This window comes from Chanodichthys erythropterus, chromosome 21, assembly GCF_024489055.1.
Source record: "Chanodichthys erythropterus isolate Z2021 chromosome 21, ASM2448905v1, whole genome shotgun sequence".
Taxonomy (NCBI): Eukaryota; Metazoa; Chordata; class Actinopteri; order Cypriniformes; family Xenocyprididae; genus Chanodichthys; species Chanodichthys erythropterus.
In genome coordinates this window covers 20,663,175-20,689,295 of record NC_090241.1, presented here as the reverse complement: position 1 = coordinate 20,689,295, position 26,121 = coordinate 20,663,175, and the positions used below count along the sequence as shown (strand labels likewise).

Genomic DNA, 26,121 nt, shown 5'->3' with positions numbered 1-26,121 from the left:
CAGGACTGAATAAATTCAAGGCACACATTTTCATTACGCAAAACTGTTCGTCTTTGCCATAAGTGAATCTCTTTAGAACTTCAATAAATGAACGTGTGTGTGTCACTCAAACCAGAAACAGATAAAGAAGCAAACAATCATCTAAATCAGACTGTACTTTGCTGCTTGGTAAACATGCTATTCAAACCACATTTACAGTATCAAATTGTTATGTCAGAGGTTATAAAGCGTTTTAGGTTTCTTCTGATCATGTAAGCACATGTTGTCACTTCAAGAAAAACAGAGAAAATAAAAAATTTTTAGATTGCTATACTATATACCAAATATAATGCTGAAAATTATACTGTATGAAACATTTATGTTAAATACGGTCTACAGATAGGTTTGGAATTTTGTATGGAAAAGTATGGAATTTTGAAATGGAAAATGTATAGGAATCCTGATGTAAGCTTTCTGTTCTTGCTAGTTGTTAGTGACTGAAAAGTTGCAACATCTTCAGCATTTGTCAGTGTTTAAATTCTGGGGTGTTTGCAGGTAACAAACACCCAGATATTCCAGATTCAGTTCCATACTGGTTTCATCGCTCCCGGCACAACAGTCTTAAAGTTTATGAAGTAAGTGTTTCTTTCCACTTCTTTCATAATCATCATGCTGTAACAATGGAAAATCTGAAACAGTTAATCTAGATTTAAGCAGAATGTCGATTTCAAATTGATTCAAAGTACACATAGTGAATTGACAAAATGTCCAGTCACTCTTTGCTTATCAATGTAGCAGCATGTTAGGACAGAAACTCTGATTTACATGGAGAAGATTGCTTTTTGCTTTATCATGTAGCACCTGGTTAGGGCACCTGGTTAGGGTGTAAAACTATTTCAATCAACATTCTTTAAATTCTTCTTCTTATTATTATACATACAATTCTATGACATTATTAATTTATAGACTACATGGCATATTTGTGCTTTTAAAGATTTGTCTAAAATCTAAAATGTGATTAAAAATTATTAAAATCATGGCATCCAGTCAACAACTGATGCATAAAACCAAGTCCCTGCCCTAAATTCTTTCTTTACTGATGATCTGTTACACTTGGATGTATGTCACAATATGTCACAGTATATCACATCTTTTTTATTGCAACTTTAAATATATGGGGTGACCAGATACAGCACCCCAGCATATACGCTTTCCCTTATACATTCATACAAAATCAGGACAAAGCATGCACATCACCGGCAAAATTATGCTCAAAGATGGGTGCTCAACCAAAAAATATTATTAAAAAGCAGGAAAAAGTCGGCACACCAAAGCTCCAAAAATAAGCAAAAAATTTAATATAAGACTCACACGGGTTATGTTTCGAGCTTGTAGGCATTTCATCAGACTAGATTTCCTTATACATTCATAGATATTTAAACCTAAAATCTTAAAAAAAAAAAAAAAAAATAATAATAATAATAATAATAAAAAAAGTTTATGTATAGTACATGTTGTTTAACTATTTGCAGCTTTGCAGTGAAGTCTGTGTGTGTTTGTCCAGGACAGAGCTGGATGCCTGTGATTCTCCAGAGAAATACCCGCAGCTGTTTCATGTGCTGTTAGACATTGAGGTTGAAAGCACAGAGAAACAGAAAGATCTCACTCCACCGTGGGAGCAGTTCCCCACCAAAGACCTGAGCCCCAACGTGCTTTTCTCCTGTCATCAGGAACACCAGGATGCACTTGCTGTTGCAGGTAACACACACAAGTAGTATGAAGCTAAAATGTGTAGCGTCTGATCGGGGAAAAAAAAATCACCCATTTAAACTATCTCAGCAAGTACATAAATATTGAGGTATATTTTTAATATCATAAATAGACTGAAGTTTCTTATGCTCACCAAGGCTGCATTTATTTGATCAAAAATTCAGTAAAAATATTAATAAGGTGAAATATTAATACAATACTGTTTTCTGTTTTAAAGGTGCAATATGTAATATTTTTGCAGTAAAACATCCAAAAACCACTAGCCCAGTGTTATATATTTTGTTCACTTGAGTACTTAAAATATCCCAAATGTTTCCAACTATTTGTAAATCATGAGAAAATTGCAATTTTAACCAAGGCTCCGGAACGTGTGAGGAGTCGCCTGTCAATTGCATCATACCCGCGTTAACCTCGGTCTGCCTTGGTTTCCGGTTTTATTTTGTAGAAACCATGGAAACACCAAAGACGCTTTAATATATTACATGTTTTAATAGACAAGGGAACAAGTGTTTTGATATATTTATAGACAGAAAACTAATTGTTATATAGCTCAACACGTTTAGTCTTATTGTTTAAATCTAATTTTCTTGATTTTTTGGGAGTACCATGCTTTACCATGCTTCAGAGAAAACACTATTTTGTGAAGCAGCTAACATAGCATAGTCAGATGCAGCTTTATTTTTAGTAACAGTAATACAGAATTTTCTCCATCATACAATAAGTTTTAAAATGAACTGCATGCCATTGATCAACACAAGCCATCCAGCATTTAATATGATATTCTAAAATCGATCTATCTTACTGCAGTGTGTCTGAAACAAGTGTCTCACAACAGCCACAGAGCGAATGCACAGAGTAACGTTATAACATAATTTTCAACACTCTCAAATGTATCTAATATGATAAACAGAGCTGTGTTACCTCATACTCATGACCGGAAAAGCGGAAGTGGTGCCAGCGACTGTGGCATAATAAAGTTCCGCTGATCGTGAGGCGTGTGTTGCGCAATTGCTCCAGCGGCCTCATTCAGCTCCCACAACACTCTGCCTTGCTCTGCTTCATACTACAGTAATGTTAATAATCACATCCATGAACATGATTTCTTCCCAAGTCCTGCACCGTCCGTTAAGGTAGAGACTAGTGTTGCACGATATACCGGTACTAGAAAGGTATCGCGATACCCTGCTTTTAGAAACGGTACGGTTCTTCATTTTATTAGTACCGGTACTTTGAGTGCCAGCTGTATTTCCTAATGTGCGACAGCAGGGAGCAGTGTGTGTGCAGCGCGCTGCTTCTGAGGCACATTGAGTGCGTGTTTATTCCTGTCAACTGCGCAACGGCAGATGCACAAAGCAAAATATGGCATTATTTTGCTTACATTGCCGACAGTCAGGGCAAGCCCACGGACACCACAAAGCCCGTCTGCAAAATACGTTACAAAATAACGCAAGCGAAGGGAGCATCCAACTTGCCAAACATCCCGATTTGTACAGAGAATTTAAAGAGCGACAGGTTAGTGAATGTGATACCAGCGTTATGTTTATGCTCTCAAAAATTAAATGAGTGTTATTTATATTACTCATGCAAGCAGACATCCGCAAAGAGGTGTATTATTGAGTCTAATAAGTGATATCTGGTTGCTAAAATAAAATTAATTTTAAAAAACAAATATGTGAAGGGACTATACAATTATTTTAAACCAATTTATGCTTTAATAACATTGCTCTAATTATTTACAGTAATCAATATTCTCACTGTCAAAACACTTACATGCAGGGCTTGATGACAGCCACTCCCACTAGCCACTTTGGCGAGTTGAATATAATTTAAGTTTACAGCCTAATGGTCGTCGAAGATCGTCGTAGCACAAAATTACAATCCAATCACACAATTCGTTATTTACATGCAGTTAGTGAAGGAGGGATAGGCGGAATTGCGCTGAATGACACACAACAGAAGCGCTCTCTCTCTCTCTCTCGCTCTCTCTCTCTCTCTCTGTCTGTCGCGCGCGCGATCAGTTTTCCACGCGTCTGAATAGTCAAATACACGTGCACACAGATGTCTAAATGTCCATCATGTGGAGTATCTCGCGTGAATACAGTCGGTTATGGCTTAAGTGGACGTAAACAGGTGGGTAATAACTGGATATTTGTCAGTTACGTCCATGCATTCAGCAGCCCAATTAAATAGGCCTGTCCATCATTAATGTTAATCAAACAACAAAACCTGTTAAATATGTTAAATAAACTTAGTGTATCTGAAAAAAGATTATTTTTAATTTACTACTGTTTTTGTAATTTGCTTCTTTGTTCTTTTATATAGCATAACACAAATAACTTGTTCTCATACTAGCTCATGCTCATACATTGTCCACCTCTTGCCCACCTGTACATACCAGCTGATATAAAATGTAATCTTGATTTGGGTGGTCAGTCTGCATTTAAAAGTTTGAAAGTGTTTTAAATCTTCTAAATCAAGTAAAATGACTCAAAGTAATTTAAGCATAAGAAAGTCAGCTTTAATCATATAAAATGTAATTTACCAACATCAAAATTGTGGCCAATAAAAATGCTAGCCACAGTTCTGTCATATGTTATTTATTTACTTTTCCTACTGTTTTAGGTTTTTGCCATAGTATCGTTTAAGTATCGGTATCGTGATACTGAAGTTGGGTATCGTATCGAAGTCAAAATTTTGGTATCGTGACAACACTAGTAGAGACCACGTGTCCCAAGATTCCGCTCTCAAACTTGGGGTCATCAAGCTACGCCTTTTTTTGAATAGGCTTCTAGTGACCTCTAGCTGACAGAATTCTTACATACTGCACCTTTAATATATTTTAAAATGTAATTTATTCCTGTGTTGGCCATTACTCCAGTCTTTAGTGTCACATGACCCTTCAGAAATCATTCTAATATGCTGATTTGGTGCTCAAGAAACATTGTTAAAGGGTTAGTTCACCTAAAAATGAAAATTCTGACAATAATTACTCATCCTCATGTCGTTCGAAACATGTAAGAACTTTGTTCATCTTCGGAACACATATTAAGACATTTTTGATGAAATCTGAGAGGTCTATGACAGCAATTTGACCTGGAAGCACTGGACGTAAACAGCTTAAAAGAATGACATAGAAGAGTGTTGATATTGTTGAATAAAGTCGCTATTTTTGTTTAGTTTTTGTGTACAAAATATATTCTCGTCGCTTTGTAAAATTAAGGTTGAACCACTGCAGTCACATGGACTATTTTAACAATGTCTTTAGTACCTTTCTGGACCTTGACAGTGGTTGTTAAATTGCTGTCTATTGAGGTGTCAGAAAGCTCTCAGATTTCATCAAAATATTATAATTTGTGTTCCGAAGATGAACGAAGGTCTTACGGGTTTGGAACGACATGAGGGTGAATAATTAATGACAGAATTTTCATTTTTTGGGTGAACTAACCCTTTAACTGTTGAAAACAGTTGTTCTGCATACTATTTTTGTGGAAACACTGCTACATTTTTTTCAGGATTCTTTCATGAGTTGAAAGTTCAAAAGAACAGCATTTTGTTTACCATTTGTCCCAAACTTTTGAACAGTAGTTTATTTTATTAGCTATATCACACAGCCCTAATTGGAAGGCCTTATGTTCTTTATCTTGAAGTAAAGTTGCTGTTTTCTCATATGATAGAGAGTGACACAGTGTCCCTGTGGAGTTAATCACCATTAAGAGCTCAGTAGTTTGTCCCTCAGTGAGCTTTTTAAACAAGTCAACTCATCAGTCACTCGCTGGCAATCTGTAGAGTGTCTGTGCACCATTAAACTAAACACCATCTGTTTAATGTACTTTATTTTCTGCTCAAAAGATGAAATGGAGGGCTTGGACTTGGAAGGTAAGATGTAGTGTAGGAGACTTGTGAGAGTCAACAGTAAATAGTTCATTAATAGATTTGTAGTTGACTTTTAAATTTAGACAATTTGATGGGTAGTTGAAAACTAATTGATTTTAGTGGCTTTGAATTTGAGAGGTACACTGAAATGTTATGCTTCTCACATAAAACTAACAAAAAAATAACACGCAAATCATATGGGCAAACTTGACTTTGTTCTTTAGGTCTAACCATTTCTCCGTCTGTCCCTTAGATCCTGCCCAGGGGCATGGGAGTTGCGGAGGCAGAGTGGGTCCGAATGAAGAGAGTGAACCCTCAGATGATGAGATGCTCTCCCTTTCTAGCCAGCAGAGCAACATGAGCAATGAAAAATCAAAAGCTAAGAAGCCGGAGCCCCAGTCTGCAGCGGCCCCTCCTCCAGCAGCTGAGGAAGTAGATCTACTGGGGCTGGACGGTGATGCAGCTAAGCTTCCTCCATCCTCCCCACAACCTCCGACCACCAGTACCACCACAGACCTGCTGGGGGACCTGTTTGGAGCTCCGCCTACACCACAGCCGGCCAGCGGCCCCACCTCTGCTCAGTCCACCCCGCGGAGATCCACAACTTCCTCATCACCCTGTCCATCACCTCGATCTGGAGGCAGTAAGTATGTTTTGTGGATTTTTAAAAAAGAAACAATGGTGTTTGAGACTGTATGTCATTTCCATGTACTGAACTCGTTATTCAACTATGCCAAGATAAATTCAATTTTTCATTCGATGGCACGTTTAAAATTGCTGTAACATGGTATATTGCTTTATAAAATGGCTGTTGCAGCAATGTAATAAAAACATTTAAACATTTAACATTATTTATTAATATTATTACATAATAGTAACAATAATAATAAAAATGAATTATTAATTAAAAGCAGTTTCCCATCAAATATATTTATACTACAATTCAAAAGTTTGGGATTAGTAAGGTTTTTTGTTTTTGAGAAATTAATGCTTTTTATTAAGTAAGGATGCATGAAATTAATCAAAAGTGTCAGTAAAGACATTTATATCGTTACAAAAGATTTCTGTTTTAAATAAATGCTGTTCTTTTCTATTCATCAAAGAGAGCATTAGAAGACTGGAATAATGGCTGGCTGCTGAAAATTCAGCTTTGCCTTCACAGGAATAAATTACATTTTAATATAAATTAAAACAGAAACAGTTATTTTAAATTGTGATATTTCATAATATTACTGTTTTTACTGTATTTTTGATCAAATAAATGCAGCCATGGTGAGCATAAGCAAAAATATTCTTTCAACATCTCACTGACACCAAACTATTGGTAGTGTGGTAGTGTATATATATGTTATTTTTATTTATTTATTGAAATTTGCAATAATTTCTTAACTCAAGGTTGTTTACGACATAAAATATGCACAGCTGTGACCATATAATGCATATTTTGGCAACAGCTTTGAATTTATTTTATCCAATCAGATGTGAGAGTCAGAACTATATGTCTTATAAATGTCCATTTCAGCAAAAGATACTGAATCCTTTCTTTAATTCCTTAGCTTTCGACCCATTCGGGTCTGGGCCTGCATCCGCTCCCGCATCTAAGCCGCAGGACTTCATTGGGGCGTTCCTGGGTCCAGGTAATATGGGGCAGCCAGACCCCTTCCTGCATGCTGCACGATCTCCGTCTCCTACAATGCAGAACATGGGCATGGGTAAGGCATGTGCTTTTGCCTCTCAGTACTGCCAGTGTGTGGGCAATGTCACCATAACAACCAGCCAAGCTCTTTTGTGTTAAATCCTTCAGAATATGATCAACAAAATAGCCTTGCAAATGTATCTCTATAAAATAGCTCAGTAGTAAATGTCTTATTCAAAGTGCTGATGTGGAGAGAGTGGAATTATTATTGGCCCTTGAGCTTGATTATTTGTTTAAGTACAATGTGTGTGGTCGATTGCAGCATGTGCTCTATGAAGGACAACTGAAAACCTGTATTGTTTCTGGGAATATGCGAAGTAGATTAATTCCAATATGGAATACAGCAACAAAATTTAACACTGTTTCCAATCACTTCATACAAGTGGCGTATGATTTTGAAACCTCCTCTTTGACTAAAATCTCTGAAGGCCTTGAAACCGCACTACTGTAACATGGAGAGCTGATATTTATTTGGAACTCTAGTGTTTTTCCTTTTCTTTTTTTCAAGCATGCAAGAGAACTTGAAAGGAGCACTGCATGATGCCAAATACTGCAGATTGCTACATTCTGTTACTCAGAGCCTTGCATCTACTGAAAATAAGAGAAATATGATACCTTATAATGTGTTGCAAATGTTTTTTAATCAAGCACTCATGCAAGATCCTACATATCCCAGAATCCCATCCCCCCCATGGAGCGTTATCATAACTTGTTTTAGCTTTTCTTAACCAGTTAGTCTTATGCTAAGCTAGTAGGCTAAGTTATTAGCTTGCTTGAAAACACAAAGAAAGGGAAACTAATTTGACCGTTTTTAATTAATTATGACCATCTAATTAAATATGAATCTCTTTTATACAACAATGCATTCTAAAATAAATTTTATTGATTTGTCTTTGTCTTCAGTGTATCAGAAATCTGAACATTGTATAAAGCCAGGTTAAATTTTTTATTTCATTTAGTTTACGAGTTCTTTTTTATCATAAATCTAGAAATACTGTCAATAGCCAGAAAAAAAAAAAAAAGTGTCTCGCCTTAAGATTTGTAGTAACTTCTTAATCTAATCGGATGTCATTTTCCTGTGGTAAATATTAGTCAAAAATAGCTGGATGCCATTCGCATTTGTATTATCCATATGATTTTCAGTATTTTTTTAATATGTAAGTGATACATGGAGAGCTATTAAGTTAAAAAATGATCTCTTCACAGGTCGCAGTTCACCTGTTCCACCCACTACTCCCTCTGTCAACATCCAACAGCAGAACACTACGGGAGCATGGGAATGGAACAAACCTGCTCCTGCTGCAGGCAAGTTTTGTTTTGAACTCAAGATGTGCCACCTGGTGGCCTCCTGTGAAATTACACCTAAAAAAACAAAATGACTCACTACTGACCTGCCATCTGGACTGGTGTGATGAGCTCATATTGCTCATAAATGTTAATCTCTTGTGAAACATAATATGACTGCCTTTTTTCTTGTTTATTTCTTTTTAATCAATAGAGCTGGATACCCCTTGCCCGATCTGGCTAGTAGTTCAGAGTTGTACTTGCATGTGTGTGTGTGCACATGTGTGTGTGTGTGTGTGTGTGTGTGTGTGTGTATATATATATATATATATATATATATATATATATATATATATATATATATATATATATATATATATATATATATATATATATATATATATATATATACATACATATATGTTAGGACCAGTGAATTGATTTGCAGGTAAATTTGCAAGTACAAATCTGAACTACTGTAATATGTATATGATATATATATATATATATATATATTTATATATTTCAAATTTTTACATGCATATTTACACATATTTATTTTCTAATTATTAAAAAAAATAGTTACTATTATACATTTCCCACACATACATTTTATTTAAAATCAAATTTTTTTTATATGTTTTTTTTTATTTTGTTATTGGAAATTATACTGTTATTATTACTATTTTCTATCATTATTATTGTTATACAGGATAAAAGTTATTCAACTTTCAGATAGTTATTAAACTTTAGGACATCCATAAATGTAGGGACATTTTTTCTGATGCTATTAAGACATCATCACAAATCATTCTTGCAAGTTTGACAAAACCTAATTTTACTTGACCTAACTTTATCTAGCTTAAAATGTTGACAGAAGTAAAACTCTCAACCAAACTTTACAGGAAAACAAATAATCTATATTCTGTGAAGCACACTAAATTGTAAATCCTGATTTGTCATATCAGGAGGTTTTGGGATGGGAAGTAAGTCTGCCAGCACTAGTCCAACCAGCTCAGTTCATGGGACTCCCACCCACCAGACCAAACCCAACACTCTGGACCCTTTTGCAGATCTAGGTAACCTAGGAGCCGGACTGGGAGGAGGTAAATAGAATAAAGTTTTTTTTTTTTAGAGCCTCATGTTAATAAATTAATCATGGATTCACCTTTAAAATCTGTGTGTTCTTTCTAAGGTGGTTCAGGATTCTCCAGCAAGCCCACCACACCTACTGGTACTGGAGGAGCATTTCCACCCATGGGCTCCCCTCAGCGTCCTGCTCCCTCTCCTCAGCACACTGCCTCTGGAGGCTGGCATCCCAGCACAGGCTTCCCCTCATGGCAGCCCGGAGTTGGGGCTCAATGGCAGCCGCCGGCCCAGGGTGTACAACATCAGACCCCACCTAAAGCACCAGGACCCTCTATGCCCCACACTTCACCACAGAACAGACCCAACTACAACGTCAGCTTCTCCAACGTGGGTGGAGCATCGCCAGGAGCCGCTGGAGCAAAAGCACAGCCTAACATGGGTGAGAAACTGGACACAACTGCCTAGTGATTGTTCATAGATTCTGGTCCGGTCTGAAGGAGTTGTGCTCATGCGGATGTGTTCATTGTAACATTATAATATTTTAGGCATGCACCGTTATGATAAGCCAATATTTTCATTTATGTTATAGCCAATAACTGATAAATAGCTAATATTAAAATTCTGTTCAATTTTGAAAAAAGTAAAATAAAAATAAACACTAAAAACTACAATCAGTTGTTTTAAATGCTACAAATGAACTTGAGCACTTGAAAACAGCAGTCCGCTAGAAAGTGCGCACAAACTCTTTCGCGCTTGAGGCCAAAGGAGTATCGGCACGAGCAATTAAAGGTGCCGCAGCCTGCATCAGTGCATATGTAATAATGCCCCAAAATAGGCAGTTAAAAAAATGAATAAAAAAAAATCTATGGGGTATTTTGAGCTGAAACTTCACAGACACATTCAGGGGACACCTTAGACTTATATAACATCTTTTAAAAAGACGACCTTTATTAATATATATATATATATATATATATATATATATATGTATTTATTTATAAACTGCAGAAAGGCCACACTGCAGATAGGTATGCATTTCACATGTCGACAAATACAATTAAATCAGCTAAATTGCCTGTGCGAGCAAGCTTTAACTCTACAATGCAACATCGATGCACCAAAAAACATTCAAAAATTAATTTACAGAATTGAATTAGAACAGAATATACTGTTCTAATAATTATAATTTTGGATCCTCTTTTACCATTTCAAAGTGCATCCAATTCCACACTCGATTTTCTTATCCCAGACATTGTTAAAGATTTAATCCCTGCCGCCAAGATGCTCCTCTGTTGGTCACGGATCATGGAAAGTGAAACTTAAATCTGTCACAGGGGTGGTTGGATTTATTCATGCACATTAAAGCATATTTATTAAAAGCTTCTTTCTTTTCACATTTTTATTTACAGCATTAACACAATAGGCTGTATATTAACCTATTGGGAGAGAAGCAGTACATCTATGTAAAAGCACCCCCATATCTCATTTCATAACACCTTTGCGAAGATTCGGCTGTGAGATTGGTGGTCGAATCAGGATCCTCCTATCGAAGCATTGAATCATCGACTATTCAGTATTAATAATAATTCCTGTTTCTTCCAGGAACCAGACCAAAGGTTTCGGCTGCTAACTTTGATGACCTACTCTCAGGCCAGGGCTTTGCTGGCTCAAAGGAGAAGAAAGGGCCAAAAACCATAGCAGAAATGAGAAAAGAGGAGATGGCAAAAGAAATGGACCCAGAGAGACTCAAGGTGAAACATAAAACACACACACATAAATGCAAGCTGATATTTAAATATATTTTTACATGGCAGACTGGAATACTTGACTCTTATTCATCAGTCATTGTCAAATATGTTTGCCGTTTAGATTGTGATAATGACCAGCTGACTGTACATTGTCCCTTACGTATTTCTCTTTTTAAAGACTTTGTTGTAGTTCAAGTCTAAATCAGATTATTATGTTTTAATATAATGGTGCTTTTTATGGCAGATTCTGGAGTGGATTGAGGGGAAGGAAAGGAACATCAGAGCGTTGCTGTCCACCATGCACACAGTGCTTTGGGAGGGGGAGAACCGCTGGAAACCTGTAGGGATGGCTGACCTTGTCACACCAGAGCAGGTGAAGAAGGTTTATCGCAAAGCTGTGCTGGTAGTACATCCTGACAAGGTAAGAGACGTATTTGCTCAGTTTATGTTGAAGCACTTAAAGAGAAAGTATGAAGCTTGCAAAATTACAGTAACATTCAAAAGTTTAGGGTCTATAATATTTTATAAATGTCTATATAAATGTTTATAGGCTGCATTTATTTGATCAAAAATGCAGTAAAACAGTAAAATTTTTGAAGTATTAGTACAATTTTAAATAACTATTGTCTATTCTAATATATTTTAAAATGTAATTTATTCCTGTATTGGCAAAGCTGAATTTTCAGCAGCCGTTATTCCAGCCTTCAGAAATAAGATTTAATATGCTGATTTGCTGCTCAAGAAACATTTCTTATTGCTATCAAGGTTGAGAACAGTTGTGCTGCTTAATATTTTTATGGAAACCATGATCTTTGCCAAGAGAGTTCAAAAGAACAGCATTTATTTGAAATAGAAATCTTCGTAACATGTCTTTACGTATCACTTTTGATCAATTTATTGCATCCTTGCTGAATAAATGTATTTTCAAAAAAATTTACTGACCCCAAACTTTTAAATGGCAGTGGATCTGCCTGTTTAATTATCAAGTGGATCTATACATGGATCTCAGGGGGGGAAAAAAATGATATGACCCCCTTAAAATATCTAGTTAAGGCATTTTAAAAGACAAAATGTGTCTTTTTCTTCTCTCTTCCCATCTGCAGGCTACTGGACAACCCTACGAACAATATGCCAAGATGATTTTTATGGAACTAAATGATGCCTGGTCAGAATTTGATAGCCAAGGACAGAAAGCACTGTACTAAGACTTACTCTATATGATCAAAACCAGTCAGCAGTTCCTGCCCAGATTAGACGCCCTGCAACCCAAAAGTCCTTGAAATGCTCCTTTGTTATCTCTCCCACCTCCAGGACCCTGCTTCATAGAGACATCAGAGCTTACATCTACAGTATAGTTGTGTGTATCTCTCTCTCGATCATGCACTAGGCCAACATAACTGCTGTATGAGAAGACTGCTGGTGGAAAAAGTAGCATTCAGCATTGTTTTAAAAACTCTTATTTGTGTCTTTCCCAGGACTCGCCTACATAACAAAGTTCAGACTTTGTCCTTACACAGCTGTGAAATATGAACATTATCAGTCAACCAGGTCATCATATAATGTTGGGTAAAATTTGATTTATTAAAGAGGTTTAGTGCTGAAGGAAACAAATGAAAAAATATGTCTAGACACTCCACAATTCTGCAAGACAAGCCACACGCTGTCACGGCTTGCAAAACTTTGTTAAACAACACAAAGTTTAGTCCAAATCCTTCATAGAGAGTTATTTAATAAAGTTTTGCATGCTACAGCACAGTATGCAGGACAATTTCTATTTTTATCCATTGTATTGACTGTGTCCTACTGTACACACCTGCTTGAGGGGTGTTTATTTATTTGTTGGCTTTGCAAGACAACTATGAAATGTGTGAAAATAAAAGCGAGTCTTGGTAAACTGAACTAAGACTCTGTGGTTTCCCAGACAGTCAGGGGCTAGAGGTATGCACAAAAACCTGTAACCATTGAAAAATCTCGCATAATGTAACGTAACTTCTTTCAGAAGCTAAGAGACGAAGTGCTGGTGGGGAAAAAGCACAATAAATACGAGAGACGTTACAGGAAATGGGAGGTTTTCCCAAACTCGATCTGTGAAATGCAGTAGATTTAACTAGTGGTTTATTCTTATGTTGTTTTCTACTGAATATTGATCTGTCTGTATATGTTGCACTATAATAACATACTGTTTACAACATAAAAAGTCCAAGGAAATTGGTTATTCATGTAGTTATTCCATAGAAAAAAAATAGTAGGTACCTCTAAGTACATGGCTTGATTAACATTGAAAGTTAAGGTTGTCTTTACATACATAATTTATGTTAACCTGATATATTTAAGTGGTTAATAGTGCCCTAAAGAACAAGTCATACTTCTTAGTACTTTTTTGAAGTACTAAACGGTCAGGACTACTAAAAATCATAAACAAAGCCTTTTGACTGAGGAATGTGATTGATGGAAAGCGTTCAAATCACATTCTTTTATTACCATAGGTGTCTTTTAAACCAACTGAACATATCATGTGGACCATTAATATTTTGACATATGAAATCATTAAGTCCATTAAACAACATGAGTGAATAAATCTTTTAGCATATCTCAGTATCCTCATAATGTACTGCATGTTTGACTGTAAGTGGCACGTGATCCAGAGGAACGTTTCTAGAGTGTACAGCCACTAATCTGCCCTTTCTCTTCTCAGTATATTTGCACTTGAATGGCATTAGGTAAATCCAGAACACACTTGTGTCGTAACTTGCAGTACTTGCTGTACATCTCAATCATGCTTTGCCTTCCTCTTTTCGCGATCATGCGGTGATATACCGAAGCTTTACCTGTTATCAAAGCAGTCTTCTCTTACATTTTGCCATCAGTTACCTTCCCCCTTGACACAATCTGGCACTAAAGAAAGACTTGAATGCACACAATGGACAAAGACAACAGATTAGCAGGAATTGAATAAAGATGGAACTTTTCCACCACCCTCTCGTGGACTGAGCCGTTTATCTTCAATCTTAGGATATAATGTTTGAAAGCTAACCTCTGTATACAGTAGTGAATGTGTGGTGTTCAATAATGCTGTTCTCTGTAAGGAAGTGGTATGGTTTGGATACAGCTCTGTGTATGTTTGCTGTATCAGTATTATTGTGACATTAATTTGTTTTCTGTCTTTTTTTCTGTTTCTGTTCTCCACATGGAGCTGTACATATGTGCATTGCACAAATAAATGGAAAAAAAATGGGATTAGTGTGATTTTTTTTGTTTGAAAGGTAAAAGCTTTGTGTTGAAAGAAAAGAGGAATTAAAGGGATAGTTCATCCAAATATGAAAATTCTGTCATTATTTACTCCCCCTCATGTGGTTCCAAAAATGTTTGACTTTCTTTCATGAAGCTTCGAAGCTTTACGAATCTTTTGTTACGAATTAGTGGTTTGGAGCGGCAAAGTCACGTGATTTCAGTAAGCAAGGCTTCGTTATGTCATAAGTGGTTCGAAATTTCAATGATTCATGTGACTTTGGCAGTTTGATACGGCTCCGAACCACTGATTCGAAACAAAAGATTCGTAAAGCTTCGAAGCTTCATGAATCAGTGTTTTGAAATCGCCCATCACTAGATATTGTTGAATAAAGTTGTTATTTAGTTGTTTTGGTGCACAAAAAGTATTCTTGTTGAGGTTGAACCACTGTAGTCACATGGTCTTTAGTAGCTTTCTGGACATCTAATAGTGTTAATTGTCTTGCTGGCAATGGCGGCCTCACTGAGCCATCGGATTTTATCAAAAATATCTTAATTTGTGTTACGAAGATGAACGAAGGTCTTATGGGTGTGGAACTACATGGAGGTGAGTAATTTATGGCAGAATTTTCATATTTGGGTTGAATTAACACTTTAAATCTAAGAAATGCCTCAGCGTTTTTTACAATGAAAGTCAATGGGCTTCTTTGTTGTTTGGTTACCGAGTTTCTTCTAAATATCTTATTTTGTGTTGTGAAGAAACAACATGAGGGTGAGAATTTTTATTTTTGGGTGAACTATCCCTTCAAGATTGCATAAGGATAATAATTCTAATGGGATCCTATTATGCTTTTCATGCAAATACAATGACTGACTTTCAAAAGTTATACAAATAAAAAGTGGTATGTCATCACTCTTAAAAGCCCGTGAGAAATTATGCATATTACTAAATACGTAAAAGTTTATAGTGCAACACATTAGCAGTAAAGAATGTAATGAAAGGAATGACTAATCCTGCTGAGTCATCAGATCCCCTTTGGTTGGCTGATTCATTCTGGTTGTCCCACCCCCATCTTTGTGTGGGTTTTTAAATTACCAAAATCTGTTGGGGTGAAGGTAAGGATGAAACAGAAAATGGAAACAGATGAAGTTTGATGTGGAACATTGCTGAGGGATCTGCTCTAAAGCAAAACGCTGGATTTTACAAAGAGAAATGGAGTTATGATTAAATCTTTGCTTGACCCTATCTGACTTTGTTCTTTAACACAGATTGCCCTAATGAGCGCGCTGTGCCTTCTTAACCTTTGGTAGCCTGACCTTCGACCCTTGGGAATCCCCTCAGCTGTGATTAGATATAGTGCCCACAAGATGGCAGCAATACTACGATAATTTCTTTCCACTGACTACATACAACACTAAGCCTGTGTTTCAGTATGCATACTATCCATTCTAAATAGTATGTGGCAATGGTAATATTCAATACTACTAGGGTGGATAGCATGCACATTGGGATGCAGGGTAGTTTCCCATAATCGTTGTTTATTCCTCTATGCAACATTGTCATTTAGAAATGAAACTAAATAAGACAACACATATTCCTTCAGATGTTCTTAACGTACTTAACACATTTAAAGGTGCCCAAGAATGCTTTTTCACAAGATGTAATATAAGTCTAAGGTGTCCCCTGAATGTGTCTGTGAAGTTTCAGCTCAAAATACCCCATAGATTTTTTTTAATAATTTTTTTTAACTGCCTATTTTGGGGCATCATTAACTATACACTGATTCAGCGGCGCCCCTTTAAATGGTGTGCTCCCTGCCACACAAGCTCTCGACTATAATACAGTGCATTTACAAAGTTCACACAGCTAATATAACACTCAAATGGATCTTTACAAGATGTTCGTCATGCATGCTGTATGCATGCTTCGAATTATGCGAGTAAAGTGTTTATTTTGATGTTTACATTTGATTCTGAATGAGTCTGAGGCTATGCTCCGTGGCTAACGGCTAATGCTACACTGTTGAAGAGATTTATAAAGAATGAAGATGTGTTTATGAATTATACAGACTGCAAGTGTTTAAAAATGAAAATAGCGAAGGCTCTCTTGTTTCCGTGAATACAGTAAGAAACGATGGTAACTTTAACCACATTTAACAATACATTAGCAACATGCTAATGAAACATTTAGAAAGACAATTTACAAATATCACTAAAAATATCATGTTATCATGGATCATGTCAGTTATTATTGCTCCATCTGCCATTTTTCGCTGTTGTTCTTGCTGGCTTACCTTGTCTGTGCACAGATCCACACGTGAATACTGCCATTCCTTGTCTAATGCCTTGAACATGGGCTGGCATATATGCAAATATTGGGGTCATACATATTAATGATCCCAACTGTTACTTAACTTATATTCAGCCAATAAAATTTAATTTTGACCAAATGTACTATTTAGAGTTTTCCTGTCATATTTAATGTATATATTTTATAAAAACAAAACTCAAAGACCAAATAATCTTTGCATCATGCATAAAAAAAAAAAATATATAAAAATCTTTGGGATACACATTTCCTGTGATTGCAAGATTAAAAAGAGTTTTTAATGTTTTTGAAACACTTAGACATTTTTTTACAACTTTCCAGAAAGTAAAATGCATTTCAATGTGGGAAGTTTTAACCAATTTGCCAAAAATTAGTCCAGTTGAAGTCAGTTATAATGACGGTGCCCTAAAAAAAGGTAAAAGGTCAGGTGCAGAAATTTTTTTTTTTTTTTTAATTATTTTAATCTTACTTATATTTAACTGCCAAGTTTATAGAACTAATCGTGAATTCACAACTGTATATACTATATACAGTATATAAATTACAGTTTTGATTTCACAATTGTTACTACAAGGCATTCACTTCAAAGTTGTGTGTGACATAAAAGCACTTTATGAACTCCAGGGTGTTATGGATTTAACAGTGTAGCATAATGAAGCACATTAATAGAGTTTTCACTGTCAGCTGTTACAGTCTTTTAACTCCAGATGGAGTATAACAATATTCTTTCTTTCTTTCATACTACGGAGCCCCGCACAAGACATGCAAGAAAAAAAAAGTAAATCATGCGCAAGATTAAGCCTACTATTTTTTTCCTGCATATCATGCGCGGGACTCCTTATTACACCGATATCATGGATAATAACAGTGAATGGACCGGGTCATTATGTTAAGAAGTGGACTCATTCCTCTACTGAGAGTCCATAACAAAGAAGCTCTTGTGTGAGCACTGGTCCTTAAAACAAGGGAACTCTGAGTCATCCCCATGTAAGTGACTGTAATGGGGTGAAATTCTGCTCTAGTCAGGTTCTGCAGCTCAAGAACACTTAATCTTCTCACTAACATGTTAATCTTTATAGAACATGTCCACTGGTCTTCTCGGTACTTGAGGTATAGTGATGTAATCTACTATATGTTTTTGGTAAGATATTAACAATCCAGGGACAGATTAACACAAAGGCCTACCGTGCACATGCCCAGGGCACTAGACCAGAGGGGTGGCACAGACAAGCTGCCAGGCCTGTCAACACCGCCTCATCCACCAAATGTAAAGTAAAATATATTCTCAGGCTTTTTTCAGAATTTTCAGATGCCAAAGAAAATTTTGCTTTAACTTATCATTCCAAACGTGTATGCATTTCTTTCTTATGACATTTCAGACAGCTTTGTTAGACTCCAGAGTCTATTTAATTCATTCTGTGATCAGTATGAACTCATCAAACTCTAATTCTATGTCTCCTACTAAAATAAATGGTGCAAATAATGGCAGATGATTTGCTGACATTTTAATTCCTGCTTTTCCAGTTCTATGCAATTGTGTCATGGGGTGCATCAAGGCATTTGATTCCCTACTGGTCGTTACTGTGAACACAATTCAGAAGCACAGCATGATGGAGTTTGTACAGTTCACAAGTAAAAAAAAATAAAATAAAAAAAATAAGGCCCAAGAAGCCGCTCCGCATCGTGCCTAACAACACCTCTTAGCTGTCATAAATTTACTGTAAACCACGGCTTCACGGCTTATTGCTTTTATAAAACGGTTACCACACAATACAAATATTAAAGCCAAAAAATAAAGTAGTAAATTATAAAGTAAAATCTTTATAAGGCTTCCTTCCGCTGGAAAAAATAGTCCCTGACCGTGAACAGCAACAGAAGTTACATTATTACGCCATTAGATGGCGACAAAGATTGTCTTTATGAGCGAGTCACTCAGTCGCAAAGACTTTTATATTGAAATTTGTTGAAACACGGAACAAGACGCAAATGTGTTGATTAGCACTGTCAGTGTCAGCAGGGGAAAACCCATTAAATGTTAAAAGGACAAGATAGCAGCGGACATTCAAACGGACTTTTTTTATTATGAACATAGGACTGACCTGAAGGAAAATGCTAAATCTGAATGCAGGTAATACAAGTCACTTGATATTTCTCTCACAATACTCTTTTACATAATGCAGTAATAGCCGAATAAACAAAATCAATAGAGAACACACATATGTTTACGTTGCTAAGACAGACAGAGCAACATACACATTCAGTGAGGCAGCGATACTTATAATGCGGTCAGCTGTATGTTTTCGTGAAATTTACAGCGCGGCTCAAACAATCAAAATCAAGGTCTGGAACTATCCGTTTTATAATGGCAGTTTCATCATCATGCACCTGCACTGTAACTCACCTGCGCTATCAAACTGAAATGTGCTTGACATGTAAGGATATTCAAATAATGGTATGGAGATGGGCATAGACAGTTAAATGTTTAGTTGCCTGTGTTCTCTTTCACATGCTTTTGTTCAGTTGGCATTGCAGGTCCATTTACGTCAGTGGGCTGTGAGGATAAGTTTTAACAAGGCTAGAGATGAGTCAGGCCAGAAAACTTTATGAGAGACAATAAAATAAAATGTGATTAACACAAAATGGAAAATGATTTTGTGGTCCAAGAGAAACGTGAATACAGCACAAAAGCTGTCAGCTGTCAGGATGGCAAATAGGGACCTTTGTTTTGACAGAAGCTTAAATAAATATAGTGAAAGTTTCGCCATCTTTTGCAGATTCACACTCTTTTGTGTCTCTTTCTCTCACTCCTGCTGCTGCCCTCCAGGAATAAGTGAAAATAATGTCCTAATTCTGAGCCAAGCCAAGTTCAATTATAGCAGAGTAACAGTCACATTAAAGCACAGCTGGTGGATGGAAATCTCTAGATATGGAGGCCAAGAGTCAATTTCCACATGCTTGACTGTAAATCACATCAATGGTTTGGTCTAATTAATGAATTATAGTTGAGTTAAATTTTAACTGCTTGAGAATTTGAGCCTGTGTGCACATTCATAATTTGAATATAGTATTTTGTAGTATTATTCTTAATAGTTTATTATGTTTGTCATTATATTGATCCTGTTCAGATTTATTTCTTGCTGAAAGAAACCCCACTCTGCTTGATAGAAGAAAGTGAAAAAGCTCTAGGCTATATTAAAAGAAGTATGCTTTCTTTAATTAAATCACTGAATCGTTTAACCAATGAACCCAATTCATTCAAAAATTCTGATTCATTCAGGAATGAAACAATATACAGTTTAGGAATGAGTCTTTGAATCATTCACTCTAAACCATAATAGATTCATTTGAACGCAAACAGATATTGGGCTGTGTCCTCAATCACCCCCCTATACCCTTAAATAGGGCACTACTTCAGGGAACAGCCATTTGTAGTGGTTTCCGAAACCATAGTGGACGTTATCGAGTGCTCTCATTCAATCCCACAATGCACCGCAATGTGTACAACCGATGTATGCTCAACAGCTAGAAATAAAGCAAATCCATCCATCCATTTTTCAAACCGATTTCCATTGTGTCTAAAGCCCAAAGTTTACTTTTTTTTTTTTTTTTTAAATGAAAATAGAACAAGCCCAAAGTATACTTCGGCGTTCATGCATCGTCCGCGAATTTTCGTCATCCGGATGGCTCCGCGACACAGCGCATGCGCAAGCAGGACAGAAGAGTCCACTAGGTGGCAACACGCACAGTCAGGGTTGCCAAGTTTTCACAACAAAAGCCACCCACTTGCTCCTCAAAACTAGCCCAATCGCATTTCAAAAAATCGCGTTCCGGGGGGTAAATTTAGCTTTTTTTGGTGGGGCTCCCCTGGTAAAATTCGCATTCCAGGGACTAAATATTGCGTTATTTTGGGTCAATTCAACCCGCGGACATGAAAAACAACCTGCGGCAACAGTGTAAAAGTAGCCCAATTGGCAACACTGCACACAGTAACTTACTGAGAACAGTGTGCAGTCGTCGAAGAAGAGTGTGGAAAGAGTGATTCAAACCATCGTTTTTGATTCTTGTTCTCTTGGTGTATCTTCTGAACTATGTTGCAATGGTAGATGCTCTATTTTTCTTCTACGATCTGGACCAGCGAATATCACGTTGATGACACGATGTCTGGTAGAGAAAAAAACTGTACTGCGCATGTGTCAAACTCAGTCATCCGCGGTTGAGTATACTCAAAGTCCCTTTAAGACAAGTCATTTCACTCGGCGGCCATCTTTGAAATGCCTCTCGGGCATCCTGGGCATCATGCCCTATCTCTTTGAATGGGGAAACATCAAATTCTCCAAAACTGTTCGCCAAACCTTACGATTACATTTCATATTTGAAATCACCAATGAAATCTGACAACAGATAAATGTTTTATCCAAACACTCGAATCATGACAAAAAACTATTTTTTAGGCTGGATCAAGCTAATGCGCGCGCAGACCTAAATGCGCGTCTCTTCTGCCATGTTTCAGAGGCGCGCGTCTGACTGTTTCTATAGAAACCGGTGCTTCTAACGGCTGCTGCTGACTTTACCAGTCAGCGATTGGCTCTTATTTAGAAGGCGGGACTTATTCCGCCATATTGCGCGTTACACTGGCTGCGTCCGAAAACTGGAAAACGCTGCCTTCCGAGGACACATTTCAAGGTAGTAAGGCATCAAGGCACGTCCGAATCCAATGTTAGCTTCACTTCCTCTCTCATGAGATACCTTCCTCAGATCGATTTTTGAAGGAAGCATAGATGTATCCTTAGCTGCCTTTGATATCCCACAATCCTGTGCTTTCCATTCTGTGACAGTTGAGCTAGAAAAATAAAGATGGCGTCCGAAGGTTGCGTTTGCTGCTCAGTTTGTGTATAAATGTACGATTTTGATCAACATTTCAATTTTGATATAATTTCTATCGAGAAATTACTACTGTAATAATTAAATATTTGTTTAGTTCTCACCAAAGCTCGCGCTATATTGCTGTAGATCATTAAACTGTTACGCTGCCTCAGAAGTCTGTCTGAAATCAATTTCGTGAGGTACCTTCATGCACAAACGCTGCCGTACAAGTCATTCTCTTATAAGATAGCGAGACAGCAAGACAGCTACCTAGGTTTTCGGACGCAGCCAATATATGTGACACGTCTTGTGTTATTCTAGTCTTTGGTATACTTTGACAGATGCGTGTCGTGAGATTACTTTGTTTAATTAAGTTTTATATACGATGATTTCCATGACAGAGATCAAGGCAAATCTTTTCATTACTACTGGAGCTGCCGGTTTGCTAAGATTTAAATGATTATTAAACGGCAAACAGACTATGCAAAAGCTGCAGTCCTTCCGGTCCACTCAGTGTCCGAATTCACTCACTCGTTTTCATTCACTCCTTCGAGTGAACTATATTAGAGGAGCAATGTACTAAGAAATAGTGAATGAGGGTATAGGGGCGATTTCGAACACAGCTTCGGTCTTTTTGAATGAATCTGACTCATTTACTCGATTTGTTCAAAAACAGATTCATTCAGTAAAAAAACACCACAACTGTGTGTTGTCTTCTCTTGTGGCTTTGTTTGGAAGTATTTGCATTGATGGCGCAAAACAGATAAAGGAACTGTAAATATTGGGTCTAAATGTAAGTTACTAAATATTAACTTCTTGTAACATCACGGCTGTGATTATCTGCTGACTGCCATACTGCTGAATCTGATATTCGGGAACATTATGAATGGCAGAAAGAGTGACTTTCTTTAAATTTAAGTAATAACTACTCAAAACGGAAGAGCTAATGAAATAAAAGATGAAAAGATCTTAGATGCACTCTGGGTTATCATAAAGGCAGGACCTTTAATGCATGCATACAGCAAATGATATTTTCAAAGTCTTGAGAACAGACATGATTAATCAGTGAGTGAATTATTTATGAGCCAGAGTTTTGGTTTTGAATCATACCCATCCACACAGAACTATTGGTTCATTATGTGAAATTACATGACGACATTTACCCAAACACACTGAGTCAGGCAGGCATGGTCTTCACATATGGAATTTATCAGTACCTTGAAGTGTGATTTCATTGGTGATCACTGCACCTCTTTTAAAAGTTAGCATTGCCACTGTGACATTTCCTGAAGCTTTGTTGTATCTAACTCATTTTAATGGCACTGTTTTTATTCATCTCACATGTTCAAAATTAGGAAATATTCCTCCAAGCTTACCAGAGGACAGAATCTCAAATTCTCTACTGGAAACCTAAGGACAGTCTTATAAGGGCACATCAGCCCAGGATTATTGTACATGTGGCAAAGAATAAAGTCAAGCACTAGAACTATACCAGTCTGAAAATTGCACATAACTAAGAAGATAATAAGTAGTAATAGTTTATCTTCTAAACTTGTCCATCCCCTTTCCACCAGCACAAACCAGGTGTTAGTTCAGAGCTAGTGCTAGTGCCAGTTTGGAGTTGGTTCAACTGACGAGCCTTCTAAGAACCAGTTTGCCTTTCCATAGGCTAGAGAGCCACCACAGAGCCAGGTCTTGCGTCACTGTATAAGTCTCATATTTCACAGCAAAGCTAGCGCCGCAGCGTCAAACACAAATACACCAGGCTCGTTTGAGATGCATCGGCTTCACACATAGCGATCGGCGCATGGCATCAAAGCTCCGCGAGAACGATCCAAAAGTACAAGGAGTCGTATGCTCTACAAACGCTCCCGTGGCACCTGCCGAATCGGTCCGCGCTGCTCCGATGCATCTCGAACAAGCCTTCTATCAACAATCGCGGATGTTTCACTACTGTTGATGCTCATGGCTTTGCGAACCTACATCGGCATCCAAACACGGCTCGCCGTAATTTGTATATAGACGGCGATTATAATCGAGCTGCTATTTGCTCAATTAGCTGCTATTTCAAAAATGGCGGTCACAAGATTCTTGTTGGTCACGGTAACCCCGCCCCCTGCCCCTGACGCAAGCGGTTCTTACTTCTAGCCCAGCAATGTTTTGGTGCTGCTACTTACGAACCACTTTGTCTGGTTCGGAGCTGGTGCTTTGTGTGTCGAAAGACAAAGAACTGATTTGAAACTAGGCTCTGGCTCCGAACCAGCACTCAAACTGCCTTGGTGGAAAAGGGGTAATTGAGAGACCAGATAATGATACTTAGGTTTAGGTTTTATTTTGTGGCTAAATGCTTCTGTGAATGTTTACATAATATTAACTTTTAAATATTTGGATATTTAACCTGTGAATATAGAAGTAAATATATAATATAGTATATAATATAATTTTTGATGCTGAAGTTGGTCATCATTTTTAATAATCTTTAAGCTTTTTTGTAATTCACTTAAATAGAACTGCTGTGTGACCAATTCATATTTAAAACAATGTAAAAAAAAGTCTTTGTAGTTAATAGATCATAAAAATGCTTAATAATTGCACACTGTGAAAAAAAACTCTGTAATTTACCAAAAAAAAAAAAAAAAAAAAACAACAACAAAAAAACCCAGCAGCTGATGTTTCTGAATTTGGTAGCAATATTTTAGGTATGGATTTACAGTAAAAAAAAAAAAATTAAAAAAAATAAAAAGTTCATCACTAGTAGCTTTTCCTAACATGGTAACACTAAAATAATGCAATAAACATTAATTTAACAACATAAGATGTAACCCTACTCAACTGATAACAAAAAACCTCACAATTAAAGGTAAGGGTAGGCAATTTTGGAGTGGCTAGCAATAGCAAGCTAGCTTTGAAAGCATGAGATCCCACCCTCCCTTCAGAGTGCTTTCAAAAGACACAAAAGTTTGCAAAGTGAGATGGCATTAAATTACCTCATGTCTCAATAGACATTACATTACAATAATAATGAATGTTAACAACTTACAAAGCTCTTAATTGTACCACCTGACTGCTGCAGATTCATTGCGGCATTGATAGTGTTGACATAGTGTTGGCATTGTTCGGTCAGAATGCAGTGATTGGACAATTTTTTGGTCCAGAGACTTCCACAGAAGGTATATGTACACATTTTAGACCACTTCTATTATTGATTGCCATCAGGATGTGAAGAGAGTTTCAACCAGTATAACAAAAAGTGTTTATAAAACACCTAGCCTACATTTAACAGGTTTTTACTGTAGAATTTTTATAGTCTTTTACTGTTAAAATTAAGATCATTTTTTACAGTGCACAGTGTAGTATACTGTTCCTACTGCTTGCCATTTCATGTCAACTACCCAAGCCTGCACATTATTTTCACTGTTTATATGACTGAAGCTGATATTGAATGCTCTTTTGAATGTGTTCCAGGAAACCTAAAAATAGGCAGTTCTCCATTCTTTTTTACTGTTAATCAGGATACATACATACTGCAGCTGCTGCTGTGGAAACTACAGCTATAATAGTCAAAATAATAAATAGTTTGGAGGAAGTTTATCGGAAATGTTTCATCTGAGCCAGAATAACAGGTGAAGGGATTTCACACAGTAGCTTTGATGGGGCTTTGATCTGTCAAGAATAGAAAGCTTTAAAATTGAAGATGACCAGATAGCTGTGAACAGCTGTGAACTGAAATGCTGTTAGATATTGCAAAATAGATTGTTGAAATGTTTTATTTAGGTAATGCAATGCAACTTATAAAGCACATATAAAGCAATTACATGGTGATTAGGACCTCAATATGCAAACAAATAGTATTTTATTTTAATAAGATGTTTATTTACTTCAAAATTAACATTAATGCAGACCATGCAACGGCCAAATAAAATAATATAAAAAACATTTTCCGACAGGAGCTTTGCTTATTGGATCCACTGTTTCCTAAGGTAAAGGAAACATGCTGGCACAGTATATTCTGCAAACATTCTGAATATGCAAACACATACGCATGTATTTTTAGTGAACAATCCATTACTTTTTAAAACCTTATATTTGTTGCCTGGCAAATTCAGAATGAGTCTTTTGCTAAATCGAACACGCACGCACGCACGCACGCACGCACGCACACACACACACACACACACACACACACATACTAATAGTTGATTGGTGTGTATTTCTGGCACTCCATCTCAGAATAGCTCCATGTTTGCCTGGAGACCCATGGG

The 26,121-nt window shown here is 36.8% G+C and overlaps 1 protein-coding gene across 4 annotated transcripts in view; it reads left to right on the top strand.

Annotated features, from left to right (window-relative positions):
* Nucleotides 1-14,655, top strand: part of dnajc6 (DnaJ (Hsp40) homolog, subfamily C, member 6) — a 40,575-nt gene extending 25,920 nt beyond the window's left edge. For 2 of the 4 annotated variants that reach the window (XM_067373552.1, XM_067373551.1), the window contains 10 exons: nucleotides 535-614; nucleotides 1,544-1,737; nucleotides 5,876-6,265; nucleotides 7,179-7,334; nucleotides 8,525-8,623; nucleotides 9,571-9,708; nucleotides 9,798-10,130; nucleotides 11,294-11,442; nucleotides 11,684-11,860; nucleotides 12,543-14,655. In XM_067373552.1, the coding sequence (XP_067229653.1) occupies nucleotides 535-614; nucleotides 1,544-1,737; nucleotides 5,876-6,265; nucleotides 7,179-7,334; nucleotides 8,525-8,623; nucleotides 9,571-9,708; nucleotides 9,798-10,130; nucleotides 11,294-11,442; nucleotides 11,684-11,860; nucleotides 12,543-12,644 (1,818 nt within the window). In that variant the 3' untranslated portion in view covers nucleotides 12,645-14,655. Of the gene's footprint in view, nucleotides 1-534; nucleotides 615-1,543; nucleotides 1,738-5,875; nucleotides 6,266-7,178; nucleotides 7,335-8,524; nucleotides 8,624-9,570; nucleotides 9,709-9,797; nucleotides 10,131-11,293; nucleotides 11,443-11,683; nucleotides 11,861-12,542 lie in introns of those variants that run through there. The other 2 variants (XR_010893431.1, XR_010893432.1) reach the window with 2 other exon arrangements.
* The last annotated feature ends 11,466 nt before the right edge of the window (nucleotides 14,656-26,121 follow it).